The sequence below is a fragment of the Morone saxatilis genome, unplaced genomic scaffold, assembly GCF_004916995.1.
Source record: "Morone saxatilis isolate NCDOM2014 unplaced genomic scaffold, NCSU_SB_2.0 Contig5, whole genome shotgun sequence".
NCBI classification, from domain to species: Eukaryota; Metazoa; Chordata; class Actinopteri; family Moronidae; genus Morone; species Morone saxatilis.
The window spans coordinates 15,477,436-15,503,600 of NW_023340095.1; the positions used below are offsets into that span (position 1 = coordinate 15,477,436).

The following is a 26,165-nucleotide window of genomic DNA, read 5'->3' on the forward strand; positions in this document are numbered from 1 at the left end:
AAAACCCCCCACCCCGCCCCAACTGCCCTCTACCCCCTGGCCCCTGCCAATAAATGCCAGCATCACACCTCATAGGCATGTAGAGGATACACACTGAGCTACCGATGCTGCAGCCGAGGTCACCTTCCTGCGAAATGCTGGCGCCCAATTGTGCTAAATGTGATAAGCTCTAATGTGCTGTTGCCACAACACTGGAGCATGCTCAGTCAGCACAACCTACAGGTGGATCTGCTTCCCCGGCAGATCTTATTACAGCGAAGGGCCGACAGGCAGCTCGGAGCTCCACTCCAGTGATTGAGACGACAGACCTCTTAATTCAACTCGGACATCCTTCAGGGGTCATTTAATACTCGATAGGAAAACCAAGACATACAATACAACGCTTTCCATTTTAATGGAAATGAAATGTCTGGGCTGTATGTCAAAGCGGTGACTTTTGCCTACTGTTTCTTAATATTTTACTGTGTCTACTCAATATCTAGTAATCTATATGGACCACTACTTATTTTGGTTATGGTACAAAAGACAATTTGTCTTCTTAACACATTTTGCAGATGGAATTTAAAAACTCTGTTTTTCATATGAGCTTTAATATGATCATTCTGTGAATACTGGAATGATACTTGGAGAATTTAGCACTTGCAGATGTCATGAACACCCACGCGGCTTTCCTTTTTATGTGGCTGAATCAGAGGACAAATCAGAGACTTTGTTTTAATTGTTGCAATTATGAATTAGTGTGAAATGGAAACAAGCATGGAGTTGCAGAGTTAGGAAACCCATGGGTCGTCTATTGCTTGTCAGATTTATAGCAACTGTAGATTTATTGATGTAATAGTATTTCCAAATACAGATTTATTGACATTTTACTCCACATTTGGGGAACTTGTCACCCCAGTACAATAGACAGAGGGGAACACCCAACCATAAATATTAGCCTCGGACACTTTAAAATATTAAGAGCGAGCTGGGAGCCCTGCGCAATAATGTATTCTGAAAGCATCAGCCTTGTACTGGATTATTTATGTGGGGACTTGTGAAGCCAAAAACAAGGTGTGTCCATGAGGTCTTGTTATTACATTTGAAGCAATAAAAATCTAACATTTTAAATTCAGTCATTCATTTCTAATGTGCCGCACAGTAAAGTCTAAGCATCTTACTTGAGCGATTTGTGTTTTAAGCGAAGGGAAGGAAAAACATTGGAAAGTAGTTTTTCCGTGTCCCCTTGTTTTTGCCTTTGATATTAAATAACCTGTGGTGGAATCAAACTGCAGCCAGTGCTCGTCTCATGTGTGGAGTTTTTCATTAGCGAAGACAGCGGATGAATAGGGGTCTATGTAGCTTGGCCTCACCTCTCTGTAAATGCTTTTAAACCATGACAGTTCTGTCTGTAAATCTCTGCCCCTGGTGCTGCTACACCCTGAGCTACCTCATTTGACAAATAGTCTTCATTCCTAAAGTGGGGACAACTTTACACCACTGTTGTTTGGGATCTCTGAAACACCCTTTTATGTTAACATTGGATGTGTGCTGAGCACATTAGCTCACTTTCAGAGCCCCTGTCAAATAATTCATATAAAATGAATAATTGATGAGTAGAATGACCACAGCCCTCACACCCACTTAAGTCAAAGCCTAAATCTCGAGGCCCTTTATTTTAGTGCTACATATGTGCCCTTAAGGATCAGTTATTTTGGTGTTGCCTGAGGACCCCCAGAGACACAGCCTGTCCTTTGAAGTCCTGTCTCACAAATACACAAGGTCTTATAGACTGGCAGCATTTTCCAGTAGTTTTATCCTAGAAAACACATAGGCAAGATAGAGTACAATTCAAAAGCAATTCATCAGTGTAAACCGATATCCACTTAATCCAAATCAGAGGCTCACAGGAAACAAAGCATTTCCATTTTCAAAAGGTGGAATGCTTCCTCGAAGATAAAAGAGGTTTTGTCCATGTTCCTCTCAGTTGTCTAGACAATACAACACGCCCCTGGCCACCTGCTCTGACTTCTCAACTGACAACAGCCATAATGTATCTCTGTGATAAATCCCCTGTTTACACCACTCCACCGGTGTCACCAACAAAGCGGGGAGTTCACCTTAGCCTCACATTCGTAGACCACTGTCTGGTCTCTTCTCCTTGACCCCAGTCACACAGGAAGATATCTGGAAAGCATTCATTCACTGGAGTCCTTGACAGTCCTCAGCACTGCATAATGTTCAGACTGCAGAGGAATGTCATGGTGAGTCAGAGGGATGAAGTCCTGACCTATAATTATTCCCCCGTTGGTCCCTGACATGGTGGGGTCAGGCCTGGACAGCTGGGGCAACATCCTGCTGAGCTTCTCTGCTACAGGGATGCTGTCACACAGCAAAATTAGCTTCTCCGTGGATCTGGCCCTGTCGCCACTGATGGATGGGCAAAGAAAGGTGTCAAAAACAGGATTGATGATTTAGGACATGGTCTAGAGTTGTGACAATCTGTATAAATTATCCTGAGGCTTTGGCTGCCAGTGTGAATGTCAAGGATTTATTTATGGCATGTTACCAACAGGGGGTTTGGCTTGGTTTGATTGATCTTTTTTTTATTCTAAGCGAACTCCGAAGGATTTTAATCATTTGATACTCTACAAAATGATGTACTAGTGAGGAATAATTCATATTTTACATTGGGCCAAAAAGAGCGAAGGTACTCTATTACATAGAAAAGGGCAGAAAACTTGCTGATGCACACTAAACTTCTCAGCCAAGTTAGCTCTCATTTCCACTTCATTTGATAACTAAATCAAACAACTATTCCTAGTCTCCTTGGCACTCAGACTCATATATTTTTCATCCTTATCTTTTATATTTTTTTGTTGAGGAGATTCTCCAAAGACATGACCATACAATCATGGATTCCTTTGAAGCCATTTGACCATTATCCTTGACACTAAAAGCACAGCACTTACTGGTACTGGATGTCAAATTAAACCCTTTAATGATAAGTTCTCTCCTAAGGTCTCATGGGAAATTTCTTCTGGATTACATTGTGGGAAAAGGCTTTGAACTTGACATTGAACTTAAGCAGACTTTTTGCCTTCCGACGCCTAAAGTTTGGCTGTATTCTACCGCTTCATTGCTTTCATTAAGAAAGCACAGGGAACATCCAAAAGTGAAGCTCAGATTGAGGTCATTGACTAGAATGAATTCCATTAATGAAACTTTAAACTCAGCGCCTCCATTGAGAATATTTGCATTAGATGATCACACATCCAGTAGTAGTAGTAGTAGGTGCGGGAAAAAAAAACAAGATTCAAAGCAGCTATAATCAATACTCTTTCATAACAATGGATCAAATGACTCTATGTAATGTGACAAATGTTGCTTGTTGTCATGAAGCCAAAGACAATTATGGGCTCTGCAGCTCCCATGGTTTTACGCCCCACAATCACTCTCAGAAGACCAAAAACAGAACTAAAAGAACTTACATTCATTGGCCAGAAACTAATTCCTGCTAATGTGGCTCTGTCGGCTCCTTTTCTCTGATGCACATCACATTCAAACATTTCGTCTCTTTCATGTCGATCGGCTGGCCATTTATTCTGAAGCACTAGCCTTGCACTTGCCTACGAGCACAATTATGTTTGCAAAGGATGACAGCATAATTCTTCGCCCTAATGGCATTCAGGAAATGACCACTTGCACAAGCCATTTACCCCCACTGGTCCTTCGCTCAACAACTCTCCATATTTACACATAGAGGGTTTCATAAATACGCAGCACTATTAGGGCCAAATGTTTGCCTTGTCTGAGCACAGAAGGTGGCACTTCCACAGCAATTAGAGGAAATTGGCAGTATCTGCAGTCTACGCAGGACTGCTGACATCAGTTCCCACCTCGGTGGCCTTGGGGACGTCTGTTTGCAAGATCAAACAGGTCCTGAGGTCACCATGCTCTGCTGAAACTGACCAGAGATTTGCCCTGGCCCGGGTGCCGGTGACCCCACTTTCCTGCTTAGGTTACATGCACTCGACACGCAAAGCTGACTCAAAGTACTCTAAAAGGCCACGACTTAAAGAAAGCGATATTCATATGAATTGTGGTTGGAGAGGAGAGGGTCCAACGCTGCATATTCATTTGAGGAATTGATTATTGTAAATGTGTTTTCAACAATATCTGATGACTGATGAAATTTTTTCCGTCTCTTTTACAGAATAATGGATCCTTGGCGTGGTGCCAGAATCACAAGCAGTGCTCCAAGGTAGTGTGGTTTCACTTCACGAACGAGACGCATGCCACATACATGCCTCATTATCAGAGGATAATACAACATAAAGTGTACGAGTCACGACAGGACTAGTTTTGTCATGCCTGCAGGAAGAGAGCCTTTGAAAGCTGTTGACATAGACTCTTTTCTTTTCAGCTAGTCCTTACTAGGTTGCTTCTGCTTTCATTGACACTCATTTGCACTTGTAAATGGGATACAATTAAATAAGATTTGAAGAGGTTAAAATCCTGCCAATTTATGAAAGCAAAGCGCGATTATTTTTTCTACCGATCGGAATTTCAATACGATGCCTTACGGTACGCCTCCCACAGGGCTTGTTTGTGTTTCGTGCCCTGTCCCAAAGAAGGTTGATACAAAGCTGGTGTTGACAGCTCCTCTGAAAAGATGGCGCTGACATACTCTATCAGACTCTCCCAGAGCTGTTGACAAGGCCCTCTGAGATGTGCTGTATAGACTGTAGACAGAGAGCACTATGGAGCTGGAATAAGAAGGATGATACGCTAGCAAAGCCGGGTCCAAGTAGAAATCTGAACAATGCTCTCAGTAGCTGTCAAAGGCTCTCATCTCCTCACACACACAGAGCATGAAAAGGATTTAATGCTGTTAGCCCATAAGGACTGAAAATATACATAAACAACACATATCCATTGTCTGAATAAGATACGTGAGGCATGTTATTGTCCAGGTGATGAGAAATTCCATGTAGTCCGTGTATATTGTTTTTTCCACAGTCCACAGACTTTGATGTGCTTATAGAAGAAAGCATGCTGAGGATTTGGGCCGATCACAGTATTGCAGTGATGGTGATTAATTGGAAATTCAGGAAGTGGTTGCTTTTTTTCCTCATGCTTACTTAACACGGCCTTACATTTGGTGTACTTATTAATCACAATCAGTGTCTGCTATCAACTGCCTCACAGAATGATCCTTTGTGTTTGATTTCTAAATTCCCTTTTTTGAATTTCAAATTGTTTCCTTGGCAATTTGCATTTGCCTGGGATACAGCAGAGCCATTGTGCTTTGTGCTTTCTACTACATCTGCAAATGTATAGGTTATTTCCCTTTCCCAAATTAGCAAAGGTTTACAGCATGTTGTTCTGTCACACCACTGAGTGTGTCCTTATCTGTGGGGAAATTGTTAACTGTTCTAATTATTTATTTATTATTTATTTATTTATTAATGTGGCAGTATCTCAAGGCAAAACATAATTAATTTAAGTTTGTCTCATTGCCCCTAAAACAAAACATGTGATAAAGAACATATCTATTCATAAACCTTCTGTGTCAAGTTTAAAGTCAATGTATAGGCACTCAAGAAGTTAGACCTTTTGTTTTCACCATAATTCTGTGAAACTTGTTTCTCTCCTTTCCACTGTGATGGCCAACATTGGCTCTTGGCACCAGTCATTCCCCAGTCATTCGGCAGAGTTTTATGTTTGAAAAAGGCTTTTGCTGGCTGTGATTCCAAGCACAGCATACTGTTTTCATAATCAACCAGCTAACATTGCTGAAACTCTGCAAATTCTCCCAAAACTCTTTAATGGACTTCTTGTTCCCCTCGCTATAACAAGCATGTCAGTTAGCACTTCTTTATTCTACTTGTAGGCTGTAAATAAATGAGGCTGGATTTGATGTAAGCCCACTAAAAATAATGATGTGCTTGTGTTATGGCTGTATAAATGTGTTGCTCTGCCACTTTATTGCCTTTCCAAATAGTTTCAAGGGCTCTCTGAATTTAATTAATTTAATTGTGTCCTAGGTTTTTAGTTCAGCCTTTTAGGATGCTGGCCAGGGCGCGGTGCTGGAGTTTAATTTGTGACCAGAAGTCAATATTTTGGTAGCAAACATCACCACACTTCACATCCACATCAATGACTCGAGTGCACACTCAGGGCCTGTGTGTAGTGTGTCAAAACACGGAGCTATTGTGGCCGCTCTAACAATTGTACCAAATAGGCCCATGCTGTACAGTGGTTCCCTGTGAATAGCTCTACAGCCGCTGATTAGCCTCTTCACTTCATGAACAGCACACACTCAAACAGACAGACAAAGGCAGTGGCTCCCAGGGAGTGCGTTAGGGCAGAAGGCTTGTCCACCCAGAGCTCTGTTAAAGAGCCTCACAGGGCTCCCTGCCTGTGAAGAAAATGCAAGGAACGGCTGCCTAATAATTTAGACAAAGATGCTGTGACCCCGTCCATCTGTCTGCGTTTTAGGAAATCAAAGCCTCCTGTTTCCATTTTGTGATGAGAAAGTCATCCCGGTCATCTCATATGCAGTGTCCGGAGACGCCCCCCCCCCGCTCTCAGAGTCCCCATTGTCATGGTAATTAACCTGCTTGCCCCTCTCTTCAGAGCACAGTGAGGTGGCATTTGGAGAGCCGGGGAGTCATTATCATGCCATAACACTGGACCAGCAGACAAACTCCATTCAGCGGGGGAGACGCCAGGAGAGCAGACAGCAGCAGCAGCAGCATTTCTATGAGCTATTGTCATTTTGTCTCCCTACTGTTAGAGCTCCCCACTTGAGAAGTTTGGATGTGTTCCCTGAAAGTTTTAAAAACTCCAGGGTGTTCTCTTTTTCTGCCGCTGCAAAGAAAATAGATTTTGTGCGTGTGCATGGGAGAGGGTGCAGAAGCAGCCAAGAAGCTTTCCACATTCAGAGCATGGCTGATATTAGCAGGGTTTGCTTTCCCCCATGGGTGTGAACCAGGCTCCAAATCAAATGCTAGGATTGACCTAAGGCGGCTAAATGCCGGCCTGCAACAAAGCGGTGTGCTTCATTACTCAAACTTCTCTTAGGCAAGGAAGAGAAGAAAGGACATGTGCATTATGCCTGGATAAGTTTGCCTGTGGTGAGTCATTGGAACGTGTCCATCACTTATAATTCCTGAGGAAGAAAATGTAATATTTTTCTTGTAAACACACCGAACATTTTTTTAAATCAGTATACGTTTTCCTCCACTGAGACTGATCTCTCAATGAATTGGATTGGAGTGGTGATTACTGAGCAGAAGAGAATTAAAACACCAGTCTTTAATAAAAAGTCTTTCAGCAGGGAGATGTTTTTACTTGGCCCTACATTTCTCTCTAACCAGCCACGTCCCTGCCCTTTATTTATCCAGAGTTTCCAGAGGGAAAAGCTTTAGAAAGCAACATTGTCTGGTCGCCATTTGACGGCAATGAGTCGTGCATGTCTTTCATAGATGTCTCACATATTCCAGGTGGCTCTTTTGGAGCGCTCTTCTCCTCCCAATCACACCCTGAGCTGCACATACCAACGCAAGAATAAGAAGTGTTTACTTTTTTGGATTACATGCGCCCTCGCCTTCACATGTTTGAAGCTTTGGAGTGGTTTGCCTGAATAACAATCACTGGAATGCTACTATGTCTCATTCAAAAGTGTCTTTCAAAGCCCGATGTCCCCCCCTACCCCGTACCAACCCCCACATTTTCTCACGCCAAAATAAAATGGTCAAACTTCCCATTAATTGTTCTTTTTTTCAGGGTCAGTTGAACCTATAAAATTAAATCAGAAGCCTCATTCTCCAGTCTTTATGGATCACTTTCGCTTGAAGCTTTGAGAGTGTGTCAATGCAGTTTACAAGCCTTTTGTGTGGTCATCTCTTCTTTGGCGGTAGGTAGTATATTTTGAGGCACACTGAAAGGATGTGATGAAGTGGGTGCTGGTTGTGTTGGTTTACAGCTGGCCATGGCTGGGATTGTTAGGTGCTTAGACAGACTTCAAAGCACCTTTTGGTCATGTTGAGGCCAGACGCTGGTCTCACCTCCCTGTGTTATCCACATTACCAGCACCAACACCTCAAAGCAAGGTGGACAAGAAATCAATCTGTCAGGTGGGCAGTGTGTGTGGAGTGCCTGTCAGTGTAACTGCTAAGCAGAGTGTAAAATTGGAGAAATAGTCCTTGACAGTCTGATTTAAATTGATTTTCTAATTTCACATATATGCAGAGAGCTCCTGAGATTGTGCAAAGAAGCATTTCTGTGGTTTCTCTGGAGCCTTTCTTGTATTTTATCTAGTTGGAGGCTATGTGAGTGTTAGTGTGTGTGGGTGGCGGAGGAGTGTGAAGCAAGGCTGGTCAGTCCCAGCAGGAAGGACCTGATCTGGACATGGTTGTTAAGTTTCATTGGCTAAAGGGGGGGTCGCTTCATTGGCTGCTATCTGTGGAGCTCATTATTCACATGGTGGGTGGCAGAGAATGAAAACCCCCCACAGCAGAAAAAACCAAAGACGTGGCCACAGGAGAGGAGGCGAAGAGGCTGTGGAACTGCAGTTTAGACTTCCCCAGCAGTGGAAGCTCTGTTTGTTCAATATGTGAGTGATGAACACTCCAGGAAATCCTCCATGAAGAAATACACTCTCCATCTCAAACCAGCATGTGTTTTTATTGATCCTACAGAGCACAGGGGCCTTTTTTAAAATGGTAGCCATTTGTTTTCTAAGATAATCAACCTTTCCCAGATAGCCTGATTTCACATGTTCTCCCTTGTCAGAAGGGATTTTACTCTCTTGAAGGATTAATGTAATCAAAGCTGCTGTGAAATCCTCTTTCAGCAATAATGACCAGTCACACTGAGACAATCTGCTGTCGTCCAAGTGTTTATTCTCATTCTGAGGATGGATTGGCTGAATATCATAGATTACAGCACACCTTTCATGTTGACTTTGCTATCGTTTCCCACCCAAGTTCACGTGTTGAGAGGTGCTAAAGCAGGAAATGATTCTGCGGCTTTATTTATGGTCTATGCTGTCGTTACCCAAGTAATCTTGCCAACAGACGCATCAACGAAAGGGAAGATTAGAATGTAAGAATCTTAAAGCTGATGTACTTAGTAGATGTGGGCTTATCAATTTATTCCAGCGGCACTCAAAGCTGCTGCATCCCGTAGATAAATCCCAAAGATTGTGTGTGACAGTTTCAGGACGATGGAAAAACAGAATCTTTGTCAAAGACCTTGTGATCGACAGCTCTCTTAACCTTTAACTTGGAGATGACAACTCCAGCGGAGTGATTTACATTTCCAGACTGTACATGGATCAGAGATGAAGAAAGACGTTTGTTTTCTACATCAATATAAATCCAAGATTCCCACTCAACTCACCCAGATTTTCCCTTTCTTCGCAGAGTCTTTGTTTTCAGATTTTAAACATATAAAAGAGAAATCATATCTGTCACTGTTATTGAGATACTGGAAAGAACTGTCGGTGTAAGGAGCTGTTAGTGCAGGGTGAGGAGGGCAAGTAGGATTAATGAATTTCAACTGTTCCTGATACTCAAATAAACAAGCGGTGATAGTGGTGGAATGTGGCTGCAGCATGGGATTAGGGCAGCTTTACTCCAGTCAATAGCATGTCATGTTTTACATGTTGTTGGCCTACATTGAGACAGAATCTCTAGGTCTCATCTCATGAGGAGGGATTGAGACAGCTTGAGTGGTCATTGTGGGGCCCTCCTTTATTTTGTTTACAATCTGCTCAATCTGCAGTGACTGACGCCGCCATGACACAAATGCATTTTTCATCCTCTGCGCAGAAAACGCGAGTTCATTATCGTCGCTGTAGATCAGCTGTATAGACAGGTTGGCTTTGGAGCCGAGGAAGCGTTTTATCATGCAATTCCGTTTTCAGCTCCACTCCCATGCATCTGTCATCATAACATTATTCAGTGTGATGGTGTAGGAGTAAATACAGTAAATCATGTGTTGGGCAGATCCGGTGTGGGGTTTTCAGGGAACAGCGGGGAGGGTTTTGGCTTTCCCATGCCACGTCACTGCTGGCCTCTTTATCACCAATCTGACCCCATCATGATGGATACATCCTGTTGAGTCTTATTGTCATGAAATGTAAACTGAGCCCAGAGGTAGGTGATAACTGAGGCTCTGGTTACAGCCACTGTATTTTTGACTCTTGTCACTGCAGAACATAACAACATGAGATGGCAGAGGACCTGTAAGAGAAGGAGCCCTCGCAAGAGGAGGGGGGCATCAGTCTGAGTGTGTTTTTTTTTGGGGGGGGGGACTTCATTAGAGTCATTAAGTATTAAGTGAACTGCTATTGCATTCCACAGCAGACAAAGCACAATTCTGGCTAAGCTGTGTGGGCTTTATGCTCATAAATAAGGCAGGCACCTCTGATTGTGGGGTAAATGTATAATTCATGCACTGCCCCTCCTGCTCCTCCTCTTTTTCTTCTCACTTTCTGCCAAGCTATTCCTTTTCAGCTCTTTGTTGTCTGCACCCTCAACTGCATTTTAATTAATAATTAAAGTGATGCTCAAAGAATGTCTGTAACACCACCTGCTAGGTTACTCACCGTCTCCGACTCCGGTGGTTTGAGAAACAAAATAGAAAGTCTTAAACCGTATGCATTTCAGTTCACCCCTCCAGAGCTGGAATACTACAGTGTTTTAGTTGGTTGTAAATATGAAGGAGTTATGACACAGCGTACGTCCTTCTCAGGGCTGTAAAACACTTTGGAAAATGTGTCATTACTTGAGAGTCAATCTTAGTCTGAGTAAATTAGCATATCATATCATTATTATAACTGTATCTTGTCTTACTTATAATAAAGAAATGTTGATTGGATGCACCCTGTATCACATTCCATTTTTAGAAGATGTGGTCTAAATATTATTGACAATGTTAGTATTTCTCAGGTGCTGCAGGGTATTGCTACAGACAGCTTGTCCCTCCTCAGACCAGCTATGACAGGAGTGATAAACAGTTGTGCCAAATTTCCATACAGTTTGGATACCTGCACCTTTTAGGGAGATGGAGGAAAGCAGACAACCACCAATTTGCTCTACACACATTGATTACCTGGCACCCGCACAGACATCATGTACCTCCAAGACTTCAGCAGGGGGAGCAAATGAAGCGCAGGGGCACCAACATTCTGTAATTGTTGTCTTTTTATTGCTCTGCATAAAGCAACATCCTCTGACACCCTGAGCCATGTGGGTTTCCTGGTGGTGTGCAGAGGCTTATGTAAATGCAGAATAGAAAACCCGACAGCAACCACTGCCGTACAGTTCTATCCGTGCCCCCTCCTAGAAATATCAGGCCCAAACTTTGTATGAATATTTAAGATGCACTTGCATTGACTAGCACAGCTTTTTTCTGCTAGTTTAACTTGCGAGTGAAACATCAACATTGACTGGGAATAATTCCAACATCTCTAATATAATTCCTAAATTACATTTTCACCCATCCAGCCATTCCTTCCTGATAAATGTGGCATTTAAATAAGCAACCTTCTGCTCTTTGGAAAGCCTCATTTCATATTTATGAGTGCCCATGTGAGCTTGCTGCGTATAGAGTTACAGGCTCACATCTCCAATCAGCATGCAGTTAATCTTTTTGATCTACCTGATCCACACTACTGTCTGCTCAACACACACCTGTGCTGATTTACAGCGGAGAAGAAATTAAATACACAATATCTCATGGACTTCACACAGTATAAGGTCACATAAGGTTGAGGAAATGGTGTGTCTAGACTGGGATATCTTCTTCCTGATTTACTTGCTATATTTTTTACAGTCCTGTGAAACTTAATGGCACGTCAGAGACGTATTGGAAAGCCTTTCTAGCATATGATTTTATGCTCATTCAGATCACAGCCCCAGCACTTGATGAAATATGTTTCAGCCTAGTTAACCTGTAATCAAAGTCTCCGTAGGCATAATCTGGAAGGCAAATACACAGATTTTAGGCAAAACCACCATTCATTTGGAAAGAAATTGGGTTGAATGTACTATATAGCACAGCCAATTGAAATTGTGCCCTCGGGTTTATTAATTGAGAAAATAATTGGCATATTAAAAAATAAAATAATGGTTAGTTGCAGCCAAATTAGCTTATTTTGTGTCTTAGGCTGCCCAAACACTCAACATAGGTGTGGTAATTGACATATTTCTCTGTTCTGACATATTATCTCAGTCTCTCAGATTTGGTTTCTTTATTCCTCTTTGACATTAAACTGAATATCTTTGGGTTGTGGACAGAACAAGACATTTGAGGATGTAACCTTGGGCTTTGGGGAAACAAACCATTTTACGGGTGAAACAATTAATTGAGAAAAAGATTGACAGATGAATTGATCATGAAAATAATCATTAATAGCAGCCCTATTTAAAATAAACATAAATACAGAAGTACAGTATAATTTCATGAATTCTTTGTGCTGGTTATGGCTAGCTGTAATATTAGTGCTTATTTGTGGGATGCAGCTTTCTGCATAGACAGGGTTAGGTAACTGGCTTGTTGGAGCACTTCAAAAGGGTATGAAACTCTCCAAGCCATCATTACTACAAACGATGAGCGCCTGCACTGAAAAAATCCTGTTCTTTGATGAAATGTCAAAGGTATGTGGGGTGTGACTGCTTGCTCACAGTCAGCCATGGTTGTACTGTTGCTTCCATGTCCCACCTCGGCTCAACCCTTCCTGCGCTTTGACCAAATTTAAGAAAGCCTGTTTTTGTTTTTATTTCTACAGCCTGTGATTGGCATATTTCATTAAATTACTTTTTTTATACTTGTGCAATTGTTTTACAACAGACTTAAAACATGTGTCAGTGACATCACCTGTATTTTGTGGTTGGCTATAGACCTGGAAAACACACATAAAAATGATTACAAAAAAAAGTTGGAGGTTACAGAAACATGGCCTCATAACATTGCTGGCAAGAGAAAGTGCATTGGCCATGTTAGCGAAAGATATATCACACGATAAAAAGCTCATTCTTTGTCTGCACTGCAATGTGAGCCTGGTGTTTTCAAATCTATCTACTTTGGAAAGAGTTTTGGAAAACATCCATTTTCTGAGTATGACCATGCTTGCTTGGTGCAGATGGAAGGCCAAAACAGAGAGAAAGAGATGAGTTTTGAAATGTATCTGGATTAGAGCGGACATGGAGAGTGAGAAAGAATGAAAGGCAGATAAGAAGTGAGAAGAAACTGTGGGAAGTCGGGGGAGACGACAGCCAAATAAAAGTGAAATAGAGTGAGAAGTCAGTGAATACATGGAGTAAGTGTCTGTTTCAATGGGGGAGAGAGCAGAGCCTGCCGACTCGCTCCTGGACGGGTCGATAGATATGAGCAGGGAGCTGAGAGCTGCTGGAATAATTGAGTCCGGTCATCGGGAGTGTGAAAAGCGCCAGGGCAGCAGAAAGTAGCCATAACTCAATGAGATTGGAGGTGAGATTTACGATGTGTATGATCAACAACAGAGATTCCTCCATATCGGAGTCTCCCAGAGAAGCAGAAAGCAGCTGCTCCATCCCAAGGGGCAGCAAAGGCACCTTGTAAATAAGTGTTGGCGCCACTCGAGCTTCACATTTACTCATCGTGTTCGGCTCCCAGATGTCATCTCCCAGCTTTTGGGAAAACAGAGTGAGAGAAAATGTACTGGGGAAAGTCCATAGTCCATGCAGGCACAGGTACCTACATGCAGTGGTGTATGATTCATTGATTGCTGAATTTCATTTACAAAATAACAGATCAGTCGTAGCTGTTTCATCTACTCATAACTGTACAAATATGTTACTGCAAAATGTCATCTGTATCAGTATGAATTATAGCCTTTTATTTTGTATACACTGTGTATTGTTACGCCTGGGGCAATCTCGACTGGTAGCAGTTCATGCTTCATTAACTAAAACAAAACACTCGCGTGACATTTTACATATGCGCTTTTTTTCATTGTTTATGTTATTCCAGTCACTCACTCAGGCCAGCAAGCATTTTTAATTTTTTTTTTACGATGGGTGGAGATAACCGCGCTCCAGTGATGGAGAAAGGCAGTTCTATGCTCAGCCACCAACACCCCCATCTCTCTCCCTTCCCTCTGCGGGAGGCCTATGCCCCCTCTCTTTTCTCCCTCCACCTCCCCTCTGCCTTGTCCCAGCCATGACAAAGTAAAGATGGGCTGTGGCATTGGCTGCCATTCAGCCTGACTCTCTCATCGGCCCCACAGAATGCCTTTCAGGGTCCCCCAGAGTAACAACTGCTGCGTTTTATTACAGCGTGAAATGGGGAGTGAGAGACTGCTATGGATGTTCCTACTTAACCATGCAGAATGTGTCACTATTGGGTAGGAAGATAAGAGGACAAAGGGGAAATCAGCCGCTCAAATGCTTTTGTTAAGACTAACAGCTCAAGTCCATAGAAACAACCCCATGTTTTTGTTTACCTCTCAGAGTAAAACCATTTGTGTCTTTTTAGGTGAAATTTGTCCAGAAATATGTTAACATCACATAGGATAATGACATGCATTCCTTACGCTATTCAAACAGATGGTAGCTGTGTTGCCAGCTGGAGAGATTTGTTTGAGGGAGACCCAGACATTGGCACCCAATCCCAGCAGATACACTATGTCCAGCCCAATTATGTTCTCTACTCCAGTTCCATGGTGTGTTTTCCCAGATTAGATTTCAGAAGTCAAACACTAGCATAGCTATCAATGGTGAGAGATGAGCAAATGTTTAAGGCCTCCAAGCCTCTAGGGGACCCACTAATACTAACTGTTAGACCACAGATATCTCCTGATGTGATCCCATTAGTGGAATAGTGTCAGTTTTATGTGCCATTCACAGATACAGGAAGTTTTACTAATGGTTTGGAAGTGTTTTGGCTTTTTTTTGGTTTGTTGTAATTAGCAAATTAGTGGTGGAATTATTACTTGCAAAGGCCTATGCAACAAATTAAAAACATTTCGACATACAAAAGCAGAAGCACAAGTTTCATGAGGGTGTGTATCTGTATTCGATCGGTTGGAGATTGCGAGAAAAAGAAGAAGTTGTGCAAGAGCTTAAAAAAAAAAGATGTTATGGCACTCTCCCAAGCATACTTTTGGCGGCATCAGTACTATGGTTTAGATTGAGCACCAAACTGTGTAAATAGGAATCAGGCACTTGATTGATGAGAGCACCTTTGTAATTATATACAGCCGTCCTATTTGCTTTGGCAAGACATCTGTCGTCGGTCCTCCTCTTCCCTCCTTAAATGTCAGGTTGGGGGTGTGGCTGGGAAGAAACGCTGACAGATTGTCAGTTTTCAGCACACCTGCACGGAGCTCTCACTGTCTCAACACAAATGCTTATCTTTTTAAAGAGTGCCGTTTACATTATATGTGCTCATTCAGCAAAAATAAGTGTCCTGATAAAGAAATAAAAAAATAGAACTCCCTTAAATAATTCAGCAGTTTTTGTTGGTTGGGAACTTTTGCCCCGAAGAGTTAAAGAAAAAAAAGAGAAAGAGAAAAACTAGGATTTGGAGGGTGAGACAACACACAGCCAGAATTCTGATCTGTGTTGCAATATCCTCAGTATGCTATGTGCTGTGTTAAGTCAAGCTGCTTGGCATGCAAGCCCGAGCATCTCGAGGTAACGATGATTCTATTTTCACTTAGTTGTGAACCCGAAAAAAGATTCATCCTCAAGAAAAGCCAGTGGAATGCATTCAGTCCGTGCACACAAGATCTTTCAATGAGTAAAATGAGCTTGATCCCCCTGGCTTATGTGTGTATGTTCAGTGATTTGTAGAAGGGATTTGGGGGCTTTAACATGTGCGTCTACTGGCAGAATGTCCTTTAGACACTGGTGCGGCACGCAGTTATTGCCTCAACACCTCATTGTTTCAGTGCGCCGCTTGTGCGAGGCCGGGATGCTGAGGTTGCTGCTACTGCCCGTCTTCGCCGCAGGCTGTACTCTCAGAGGACACAATTGAGAACAGAATTAATGATAGAAGGTCACCATATTATTAATAGCAGATGATGATAAAACTGCAAAGACTCTCCGGACGGTGAGACGTTACTTGGACAGTGCAATTGAGCTCATATGTCATCTTAAATCTCTGAGGTGTTGCAGTGGTTTCACCTGATCAGCTCTCTAGAAACCACATTAGTTTCTTTTGGAGCTCTCAGCTGTCATAACTGCGTGCTTTCCCTCCGAGGTGTCCAATTTTCCCTCTGGCACATTATATTTTATATCATGACTGGAGAGATATCTATATTGCTATGAAGTAATTAAGAAAATACCTTCCCTCCCACCCCTCTGGAACCGGCTGTTTAACACTCAACACACTGTCCATACAGGGCTTCTCGGTTGCCCGAGACGAGGCTGGGCAAACGCAGAGAGCCGAGGCTGAGTGTAATTGAGCGCTGGCAGACGTGTGCATGGTCCTGATTGCAGCGTGTTCCTCCAGAAGCAAGGTTTATGTTTCATCATGTGCCCGTCCACCGCACTCCATAAAAAGCAAATAAACTTTTCACTGGCAATGGCATAATAATGACAGAGTTGGCTAATGAGCGAATTAAAGTCATAAATACAAACCGGGCCCCCTGACTGAGATGTGAAATTTCTTACATCAACTTCGTCTTAAATACGCTCTCTACAGTATGCCCTCATTTAACCACTCCTCTGTAGTGTACCTTACATAACACCACATATTGTACTGATGAGCTTTTTTCAGGAGCCTCTTATTCAGGCCAAAAGTGGACCTCCGGTGATGGCAGATCTCCATATCTACTCTATCATATCTCCCTCTCCCACTGACTGAACATATTGGACTGTCCCAGTTGAAGAATGTAGACGAATGTGTTGAAAATTTACTGCTGTGCCTTGTCTTAGTAATGTAGCTGGTGCAGGAGTCTAAATTAAATAGAGTTGAATGAGTGACTTTGGCAGGTCTCTGGTTGGTGTGGTTTGGGCTGCTCCCAGTGCAGCACAGAAGCAGCCTGGCAGTGGTTTGACTGTTTGACTGAGCTTGCTCTTCTCTTTCACACCAGCTCTCAGTGGCCAGCAACAGGAGCGTATAAGAACCGAGCTTCTCTCAGTCCCATCTGAACACATTCCCTTTCCTGCGGCAGCATCTGCCTGATTCTATTGGACATGCATGGGCTTTTGTGCTATATTACATTCGCTTTTATTGAATTTGACTCATTCAGGGGTGTAGTATTTAAAGCATGAGGATCTTGACTAGATTGGTAAACTTTCATTTTGAATTTTATCATCCCATTATGTTTGGCAAAGCGACTTGCCTATGTCTATGCCAAGCATTCAGTAAATTCGTTCCACGTGTTAAAAAGGGAATCCCAAGAACATTAAACCAAGTGTATCATTTATTAAGTGCTCTCTGTTCAGCTTGGTAAAGAGAGGGGAGTTTGGTGCCAGTGCCAGGCGTATCAGGCCCAGACATGAACAGGAGAAGCGGCAGTATAAGAATGAGGCGTAGACGATATGGGAGACGAGCAGTGTTGAGGCACGAAGAAGGTATCTTTGTACATCCAAGCATCGCTAGATTTCTAGACGCAAGGGTGTGTCTGACTACTGACAATAGACAACCCCTTCGCCCCATGTTTGCTTTTGTAGAAGATTGTTTATGTCCTTTGAAGGTATGCTGGGCATCTGTAACAAAAAGAGGTGTGACTGGTTGTTGTGAGTGTGCACAGGAAGGGGCTGAGTGAGTTGCCTGTCAGGCAGCCAGTGCCCGAGCACTGAAAGCACCATCACCGCACCAGTGGCTCTTTGATGTGGCTGGCTCTTTGAAGAACTGACACCCTTCTCCTTTTCACAGTGCCTGGAGCCCTGCAAGGAATCCTGGGACCTGAAGGAAAACCAGTGCCAGGATTTATGCGAGGTATGTCACTACCACAAATACAGCGGTTGCCTTAGACACAAGTGTTTGAGCTTTTCATACTTAGTGGGAAAATTCAATGAGAGGAAAGTTTGAGAGGAGTGTGAAGTAACTCTTTCTGCCCTGTAACGACGCTCTCTGTGAGGCTGTATCAAAGATGTTTAATGTACTCGCCGCTCCAGTAAGTCATAAGTTGAAATGTAAACAGGACAATCCCTGTTAGCTCACAGAGCTGCCTGTTTGCAGCCAGGCAGGTTGGTCTTAAAAAGCAATCTAACATATACTTTTCCTCTCCTCCCCCTCCTTCTCATCCCCTACTCCCTAGCCCCTGTTTCCCAAGAAGCACTATGAGTGTCTCACAAGCTGTGAGTTCCTTAAGTCGGTAGAGGGAGTGAAGCAAGGCGACTGTCCTGCCCCAGAGAAGGCCAGCGGCTTTGCAGCAGCCTGCGTGGAGAGTTGTGAGGAGGATGCAGAGTGTTCAGCTGTGAAAAAGTGCTGCTCCAACGGCTGTGGCCACACCTGCCAGGTGCCCAAGAACCTCTACAAAGGTAATAATAAAGACATAACTTAAATCATGTGGCGTTACAATAAAAATGATTTTTCAGCAACAAACTGTTCTTTAAAGTTACAATCCTTACGTTTTTAGTCCTGATTGAGGGGTTAGGTCACTTGTGGTAGAAGGGTGGTTTTATGAATTCTACAGCAAACACTACTTTGTCAGAAATACAACTGAAGAGCATCTGTTTACAGTGCAACCACACAAACCCATTTTGTTTCATCTCAGTAGTTTTCCACACAACTGCAGAGCACAGGAGAAGGAGTTGGTTACCTCACTGAGGAGGTTTGCAGCCTGTCACCTGCAACTCTTTATCTACCAGCTCACCTCAGATACTTCTTGTTGCATTACTCCCTGCAATAGTTAAAACTGATCCACTGTGCAGAAAATGACCACTGTTTTGTAGTTGCATTTTGATGAAGCTAGCTGTCAGCTCTTACTTTGCGGACAAGAACATTGGAGTTTAAATGAAAGGGCATTGATGAATTATGATGTGAAACACTTATTAGAGAGATCATAATTAGAGGAAGAATGAGTTCTACAGTAAGCCAGGTTGACAGGCTAGGATGCACAAAGTGACTTAATGTTGGACTGTGCGCACTGATAAAGTTGCTTAATTGTCCGTGGGCTCAGCTGCTTATTTAATTATTGCTCAGTGCTGTTTGCAAGAGGGACCAAATTAACACGGTTCGTCAGCTGAATTATGGATACTCCCTCCCTCTCTATTTATCCTATTCAGTAAATGACGTTTTATATCTGGTAATGGTCCAATGCAAACATCATATTGTTAATGTGATTAAACTGTTGCAGTTTGCATAATTTTCATAAATAGCGTTGAACCAATTAATCCCTCTCTGTCAAAACATTAATTTTAAGTCTCAATGACGCAGATTATCCTGAACAATTTTTTTACAACTTGCTCAGAATCATAAATCTTTATTACATCTCTTTGTATTGTACTTCACCCACACATCCCTCATGCTGTTTCTGTTGTAAATTGGAATAAATCTTCACTCTTGAATTAGCTGGATAAGCTTCAGGGTTTCACAGACACAGATGTACCCAAGAATCTTTGCTCCAGTAAAACAGTTTAATAGCGCTGCCCAAGGCGGCCTGATGTTCTGAGGGTGCTGAGTCGTTTTGTGAGAGAACCAAGAGCCTCTGAACTTGGAGATTGGAGTTGGAACTACATTACATACACTATCAGCACACAATTGCTGGCAGCCTGGGGCCATAACAAAGTTGGAGAGATGTTGAAGTGAAAGCAGTGGAAGATGAGTGTAAATTAAGCTTTGAACCGCAGCAGTGATAGACTGTAGCTGTGTATGCTTTGAATCTCACTGCAGTAAGTGTAAGCATGTTTTACTGTGCATACTGTATTCAGCTGAGAGAGGCAAGCGTGTGATTTTGAGTTTGAGCTTGCGCACACAGAAGAGCATGCTAGTATTTATATTTGATTTGGAAAAATCCTGAGGGACTTTATGGTGGATACCGCGCTCAAAAGGTGAACAGCAAGTTAATCGGGGGAAAGATGAAAGCAGGCGTAACCTTGAACATTTCAATACAATGACCCAGTCAATGAAAACTATTCACCGCACTCTGAGACCTTCAAATCAAGCGGCCTACTTGCTGATTTAGTCCAAACACTGAGCTCATGACGGGTCTCCGTCAGCACGGCATTTACACTGAATTACACTGAGCCTTTTGGTGAAAGTCCGGATGGAATTCCTGTCCTGGTTCTCAGTGTTAAAGGTCTAATTAGCTGCTCATGGTTTGAAGAGTGTAATTGTTTCTATGTGTGCACAAATGTGTATGTAGTCTTTGCCATGATGAGCAATGATGCTGGAAGCCATTAGCAAACACAAGCGGGGAGAAATGGAGCGTTTCCCCCACTGAGATCACTCTCAGATGTGTGTATGTGTGTGTTTTCAGGTTGGGGTCCCCAGCCCATGTGTATGTCCCTGATAGAGAGAAACTTTGGTGTTCAGGATCTCTGAGACACCGGACCCCCACTGGGCTTTTGATGTGTAACAAAACTTCTTCTTCTTTTCCTTTTTTTTAAAAACATCAGTTGAGTCCGATGCTGCTGCACATCATTCACTGTGTATTCACAGAGGTGTGCCTCAGATAGAATATGCTGTGCTCATATGGAAATAGGTGCTTTATCTTTATCTTCTGTTTCTTTCATTTCCATATCTTTCTCTGTAGTTCTCTCATTTTCTCTGTTCCTTAGAAGCAATAGAACCGCATGGGATGCAACCCAGCTTGTTATGGGTGTTTTCTGATCGAAAGCAGTTCTACGCCTTACTGTGAGAGAAATTGGAAAAGGAGCTGGTGGGTGGTTTAAACAAATAATATGTGAAAAATGTAGATGTCAGAAGGAAATCAAATTATCCTCACACTGTCACAACACGTCAGTCAGTGTATTGGTCCATCAGCCATCCTCAGTTTACGGTAAGTCTTTGTGTTACAAGCAGGATTTGCAGTTTTCCTCAATCCCCTGTAATTACAGCAGTGATTATGACAGTATGTGCGTGAGTATTGAAAATTATATTCCTGCGAGTGTAGTTGTTGGCGTGATTAAGACATGAATGGACTCCGTACTTATGATCATGCCTCAGCGGCAGTTACGTCATGGTTTGGAGTAAGCGTGTGGCCATTGAAAAATGAATGCTGTATGATTCTTGGACCAAACCTGACACAGAAGTTATCGTTGGAAAGAACGAGCTGAAAAAAAAGTGTATTCGTTGCCCTTCTACATATTGCGGAAGAGAGAGCTTGTGTATGTGTGTGTGTGTGTGTGGTTTGTGCTTTGCAGGAGTACGTGTGTGTGGGAAGATGAGCTAAGACAGAGGGAGAGGAGGAATGCTGTGGTTACCTTGGTGTTCATTATTGCGCAGGAAATGTGACACGTTCGTTCACACACACGCAGACACACATCATTGTGGAGCCGTGAAACCACAGTACAATGACCCCCAGCTGTTAGTATGCAGAAAGCTGTTATCAGCGGGACAAAACAAAGTACTGACTCCATATGCATGTGGCTCAAGGACCCTCCTCCATCTTCCAGGATTTTATATGCATCAATCAATCAGTTTTACGTGCCCTGTATGAAGGCTGAATAGAGATATAAGTAGATCAAGTGCTCTGCATACAAAACACAGTCTTGATTATGTTGTTTACGGACATGAGGCGCAGTAGCCTTGAGCGTGTGTTGATGCTGTTGATAAATGCGGAGCAGTGGCGGGCCGCTCAGCAGCGACAGAGGTCCAACATAATGGTCTGAAGTGCTAGGTGATTTATTGAGAACTGTGGGATGTATTCAGCCTTCTCCTGTACTTCCAAACTTGCTTTTCCAATCTCCATCTCATTATCACTGTGCCTGACGCTCAATCAACAACTCACTACGTCTCCACAGCAATAAATTCACTTGAGAGAGTCAGTCTGACTTGGCTGAGCATTTGGCCCAGTCCTGCACTTAATAAATCTCTAATTTATTGCACATGGCCACATCGACTTTGTCTGAAAGGCTGAATGTGAAGTGCAGTGATAGAAATGAACTTTACATGTATGTATGTTTGCACTTGTGTATTTTGTGTCTGCGAGAGAGAGAGTGAAAATCATTCCATGCACCATCTCACATACCTAGATGTAAACTATGTGTATCATTACTAAGAAGCGCAGCTACCAAAATACATCTCTCTGGCCAGGAAATATCACAATCTGTCACAGTAGAAAGATGATGCTGTTGACCCACAGCATGTATTAAATCTATTGCAGTGAGGTCATGTCTCATTTTCAATCTGTATCTGTCCAACTCTGATGGTGTCATTTATCTTTCCACCCATGAAAGGAAAATAACAAATTTAATGTTGGAAGTTGACCTACAAGGTTCCACACAAATATTGTGTACAGATATTAACTCCTGTCATGGTATCCTCTTCCTTGCGGGTACTTTTAGGGGTTCCTCTGAAGCCAAGGAAAGAGCTGGTATTTTTGGAGCAGCCGTCGGGTCAGCTGGAGATCCGCTGGTCCTCCAAGTTCAACATTTCCGTGGAGCCCGTTCTCTATGTGGTGCAGCGTCGCTGGAATTATGGCATCCACCCCAGCGAGGATGATGCCACCGAATGGCAGACTGTGGCACAGGTAGGAATCAGCCCACCATACATGCAAAATACTGAAGCATGTGAGTGAGATCCCATCAAATCTAGTTATGCAAGTGATTCTTTTGATCAGACATTTTAGATTTGTGTCACTAAGAAATGTCAGATTCACATGTCCCAGCGTGCCACATGCTACAGCTGTGAAAGTGCTGCACTGCGCTGACAGACTGTTGCACACGGTTGCACATTCCTCACAGTCACAGTGTCTTTGAAAGTTTGGCAAAGAGAAACACACAGTTGACTGATGTAGCAGCAGACTCACATGGGGCCTGTGACCCTGTGTGAACTCTGACCTCTGTGGTTTGCTCTCCCCCCCATCTGTCCCTCAGACTGCAGAGGAGCACGTCCAACTGGCCGACATCAGAGCCAGCAGATGGTACCAGTTCAGAGTTTCCGCAGTCAATGTTCACGGGACCCGCGGCTTCACTGCACCCAGCAAACACTTCCGCTCCTCCAGAGGTCTGTATGTGCTTCACTTACGTGTGTGTGTGTGTGTGGCCTTGCTTTGTGACTAAGTTCCTGTTTGACACCCACTGCCCTCCATTTGTTATGGTTAAGACCTTGGAACAGGTGGAGCCTTTGGGAAAGAGTTTTGAAACCTGATTTGACTTCTTATCTGACCACACAAGCCAAGTGTATGCGATGAATATTCAGCCAAGCTTTTTTATCCCTGAAATTTAGTATTTTGTTGTAAAGAATTCAACTTTTATTCACCTGCATTTGCACCTTGCATCTCTTTAGAGGACTTAGTGAGAAGTCATGTTTAGCTTTATGTGTAATCCACTGGCTGCATGCAGTAGTAGCAAACTGATTATGACTGAAACATGATTGGTAAAGCCAAAAATTTTTATTGAATTTAAAACATTTAAAATGTATTAAGGTATCAAACTGTTGTTCATTTAACTAGGCAACCTGAATTGTAAATATGTGTTTCCACACATTCACCCAGTGAGTTAAGTGGAGAGGGTTTTTCATGCCTGTGCCAACTAGAATGCGAGTATGAGGAGGGACTGGGTGCGCAGAACACTTGCTTTTCTGTATTGCAACCAGATCTTCATTTATGTCTTCAAAAGAGGGGTTTCCCCCGCTTTACAGTCATAAAATGTAATATGTCTGAATTAGTGAGGATATTACAGGTCTCAAATGAATGCAAGTGTTGTCTTGCTTCCAGAGGGAGTGACGTAACCAAGGCAAGCGTCAGATCTTTGCCACAGATTAGTGAAGCCCTGATGGCATCTTGTGTTGCTGCTCGACTCCTTCTACCCTGCACTCTCAATGTTGAATGACACTCAATCAGCAGTGTTGTGCTGCAGATGGCATTGGTTAAAACAGCCAGTTGTTGTGCGGTTCCCAGGAGTTACAGGTTTCTGAATGTAATATTGTGTCTAGATTGAATCTGATCCGGATCAGTTTCAATCTAGACAGTGTGTTTGTTTGACATGTAGAGGCAGAGCCATGTGCCCACCAGTTCAGCCTTACGCAGCCCTGAGTTCAATGTCTGTAAGTGTATATCATGTAGAATAGTATCTGCATTGTGTGGACCACTTTGATTATTTTATCCATGCAATGCACAGTGCACATCAGCATACCAAACTTGTGTTATTTATTCATTAATCTATATAAGAGTTGTTTAGCAGTGGAACACTGGCAAGTCCTAAGTACTTTTTCCATGTTCTGCCAATAACTAAAAACCTGTGCCAAGTACAAAAAGTATTAGTGTGTGTGTTGTGGTGTGTGTGTGTGTGTCCTGTCCTGTCAAGCCCTCGTCATACATTTACTCCCCAGAGCGTTCTGGATGGCTGTCAGACAGAGCCAGACACCAGGTGGGAAAAAGATTCTGCTGCAGGGATGGAAACCAATCTCCAATCAGGCCAATCAGTGCCAGAATGTTGATAGATTGATGGGACCTGTCGTGAATTTGATGAGCTCCTGGCCATTCTGTCATGCCATTGTTATTTATATAGCACGGCCATATCATCTGATTGCAATTTTGCACTACTATACTTTGTTAGGACAATTTGTAAGAACTGACTGCTTATTTATCTTGCACAGCCAACATCAGCTGGTATGGCCAACCGATGTGTCCAGTAGTGTTTTTGGACTGGATTAAATGTGTTTCAGGTGGGAGAGGGCAGGGGCGATGGAGAGCAAACTGTGCTTTGGTGTGAATCATTTTCTCATTAAAGGGCTATTCCCTCTGGTCTGACGTCTGGCATTTGGCCCTGCCTTTCCTCCTGCACCAGGCTGACATCAGCGGCCGACAGCAGGCTGGGTCACAGCACATACGGATACTTTCAGAACCCTGGATACACACACACATTAGATGGAGTACAGGAATGTTGAGAGTGGAGCAAAAGTGAGCAGCATGTGTTTGTTAACCCCTGACCTGTGCTCTCGGTCCTGCCGAACGCTGTCATAGACATGACATGACACCTGTCATAACATCTCACGGCAGATTGTCAGAGGAAGACTAATTACTTTACAAAGTGTCATACTGGTCCCCCTCCTCAACTGTAACGCTAACACTCAAGTGGTGAAAGGTGTGTTTGGTCTGTAACACATTCAACCTGAAATTATACTTGCAAGAAAACTGCCTTGGCCCGAGATTTGTCACATACAAGAACCAGAGGCCCTCTTTGTCTTCCGCTCTAAATGTCTACAGATGTACTAAAATGTGTTACCATTGACAGTGTTATTTCGTGTTGTTGCTATGTCTTCAGATCCTTCCGCCCCTCCCAGCCCGACCAGTCTGCGTGTCACCAACGTGACGCTGGGCGACGAAGGCCTGGTGACAGCTCGTCTGAACTGGACCCTGCCAGAGGAGCCCGATATTCCCATACATCACTACAAAGTGTTCTGGAGCTGGACTGTGCACACCAAGTCCATGGTGCCATCCAAGAAGAAAAGGAGAAAGACCACCAACGGGGTAATCTTCTCACCCTGTCTTAGTGATGTGTTTTTTCTTTTTCTCTTTTTTTCCTCTCTTTTAACAGACTACAGAGTCTTTCCAGGATTATCTCAGCATCTCCCACCCCCTGGCCTCAACACATCACTGTAAATATCCATGTAGGCCTGCAGTGGAAACAAGGATAAACATGGAATAGGAGTTGCATTTATTTATATATACTTGCAGGGCTATCAATCACACACAGATTGATACAATGTGTTCTTCATTGTTTTAATTCCTCATACTGATGAAAGAACCCTTAAATGCACTGTTAAGCTTTGGAAGAAAACACATTTAGTGTGATAAATAGCTCTATTTATAGTGATAAATAATGATTTCAAGGTCTGTGTTTCTTAAATATCTCAATTTGTATTGTATTGTATTGTAGTTGGTATTTTGGACCTTTTGCCTCCTCCTACTCTGTTTTTGATTGTGTAATTCAGCTATTTCTGAATTGGTACATGGGTTTATTTATTTATTTGTCTTATTTTTAACATAGATCTCAGTAGTTTCAAAGTCAAGTGGTTATATAACTACACTCACAGTTCCTATCCTATCATTATATTTTTACATTAAT

The 26,165-nt window shown here is 42.9% G+C and overlaps 1 protein-coding gene across 1 annotated transcript in view; it reads left to right on the top strand.

The window, feature by feature from the left end:
• Positions 1 to 26,165, top strand: part of LOC118338754 (anosmin-1) — a 38,881-nt gene that overhangs the window by 1,962 nt on the left and 10,754 nt on the right. The window contains exons 2-7 of the mRNA XM_035676065.1: positions 4,196 to 4,243; positions 17,863 to 17,925; positions 18,248 to 18,470; positions 22,440 to 22,624; positions 22,971 to 23,100; positions 25,362 to 25,567. Coding sequence (XP_035531958.1) covers positions 4,196 to 4,243; positions 17,863 to 17,925; positions 18,248 to 18,470; positions 22,440 to 22,624; positions 22,971 to 23,100; positions 25,362 to 25,567 — 855 coding nt within the window. The remainder of the gene's footprint in view (positions 1 to 4,195; positions 4,244 to 17,862; positions 17,926 to 18,247; positions 18,471 to 22,439; positions 22,625 to 22,970; positions 23,101 to 25,361; positions 25,568 to 26,165) is intronic.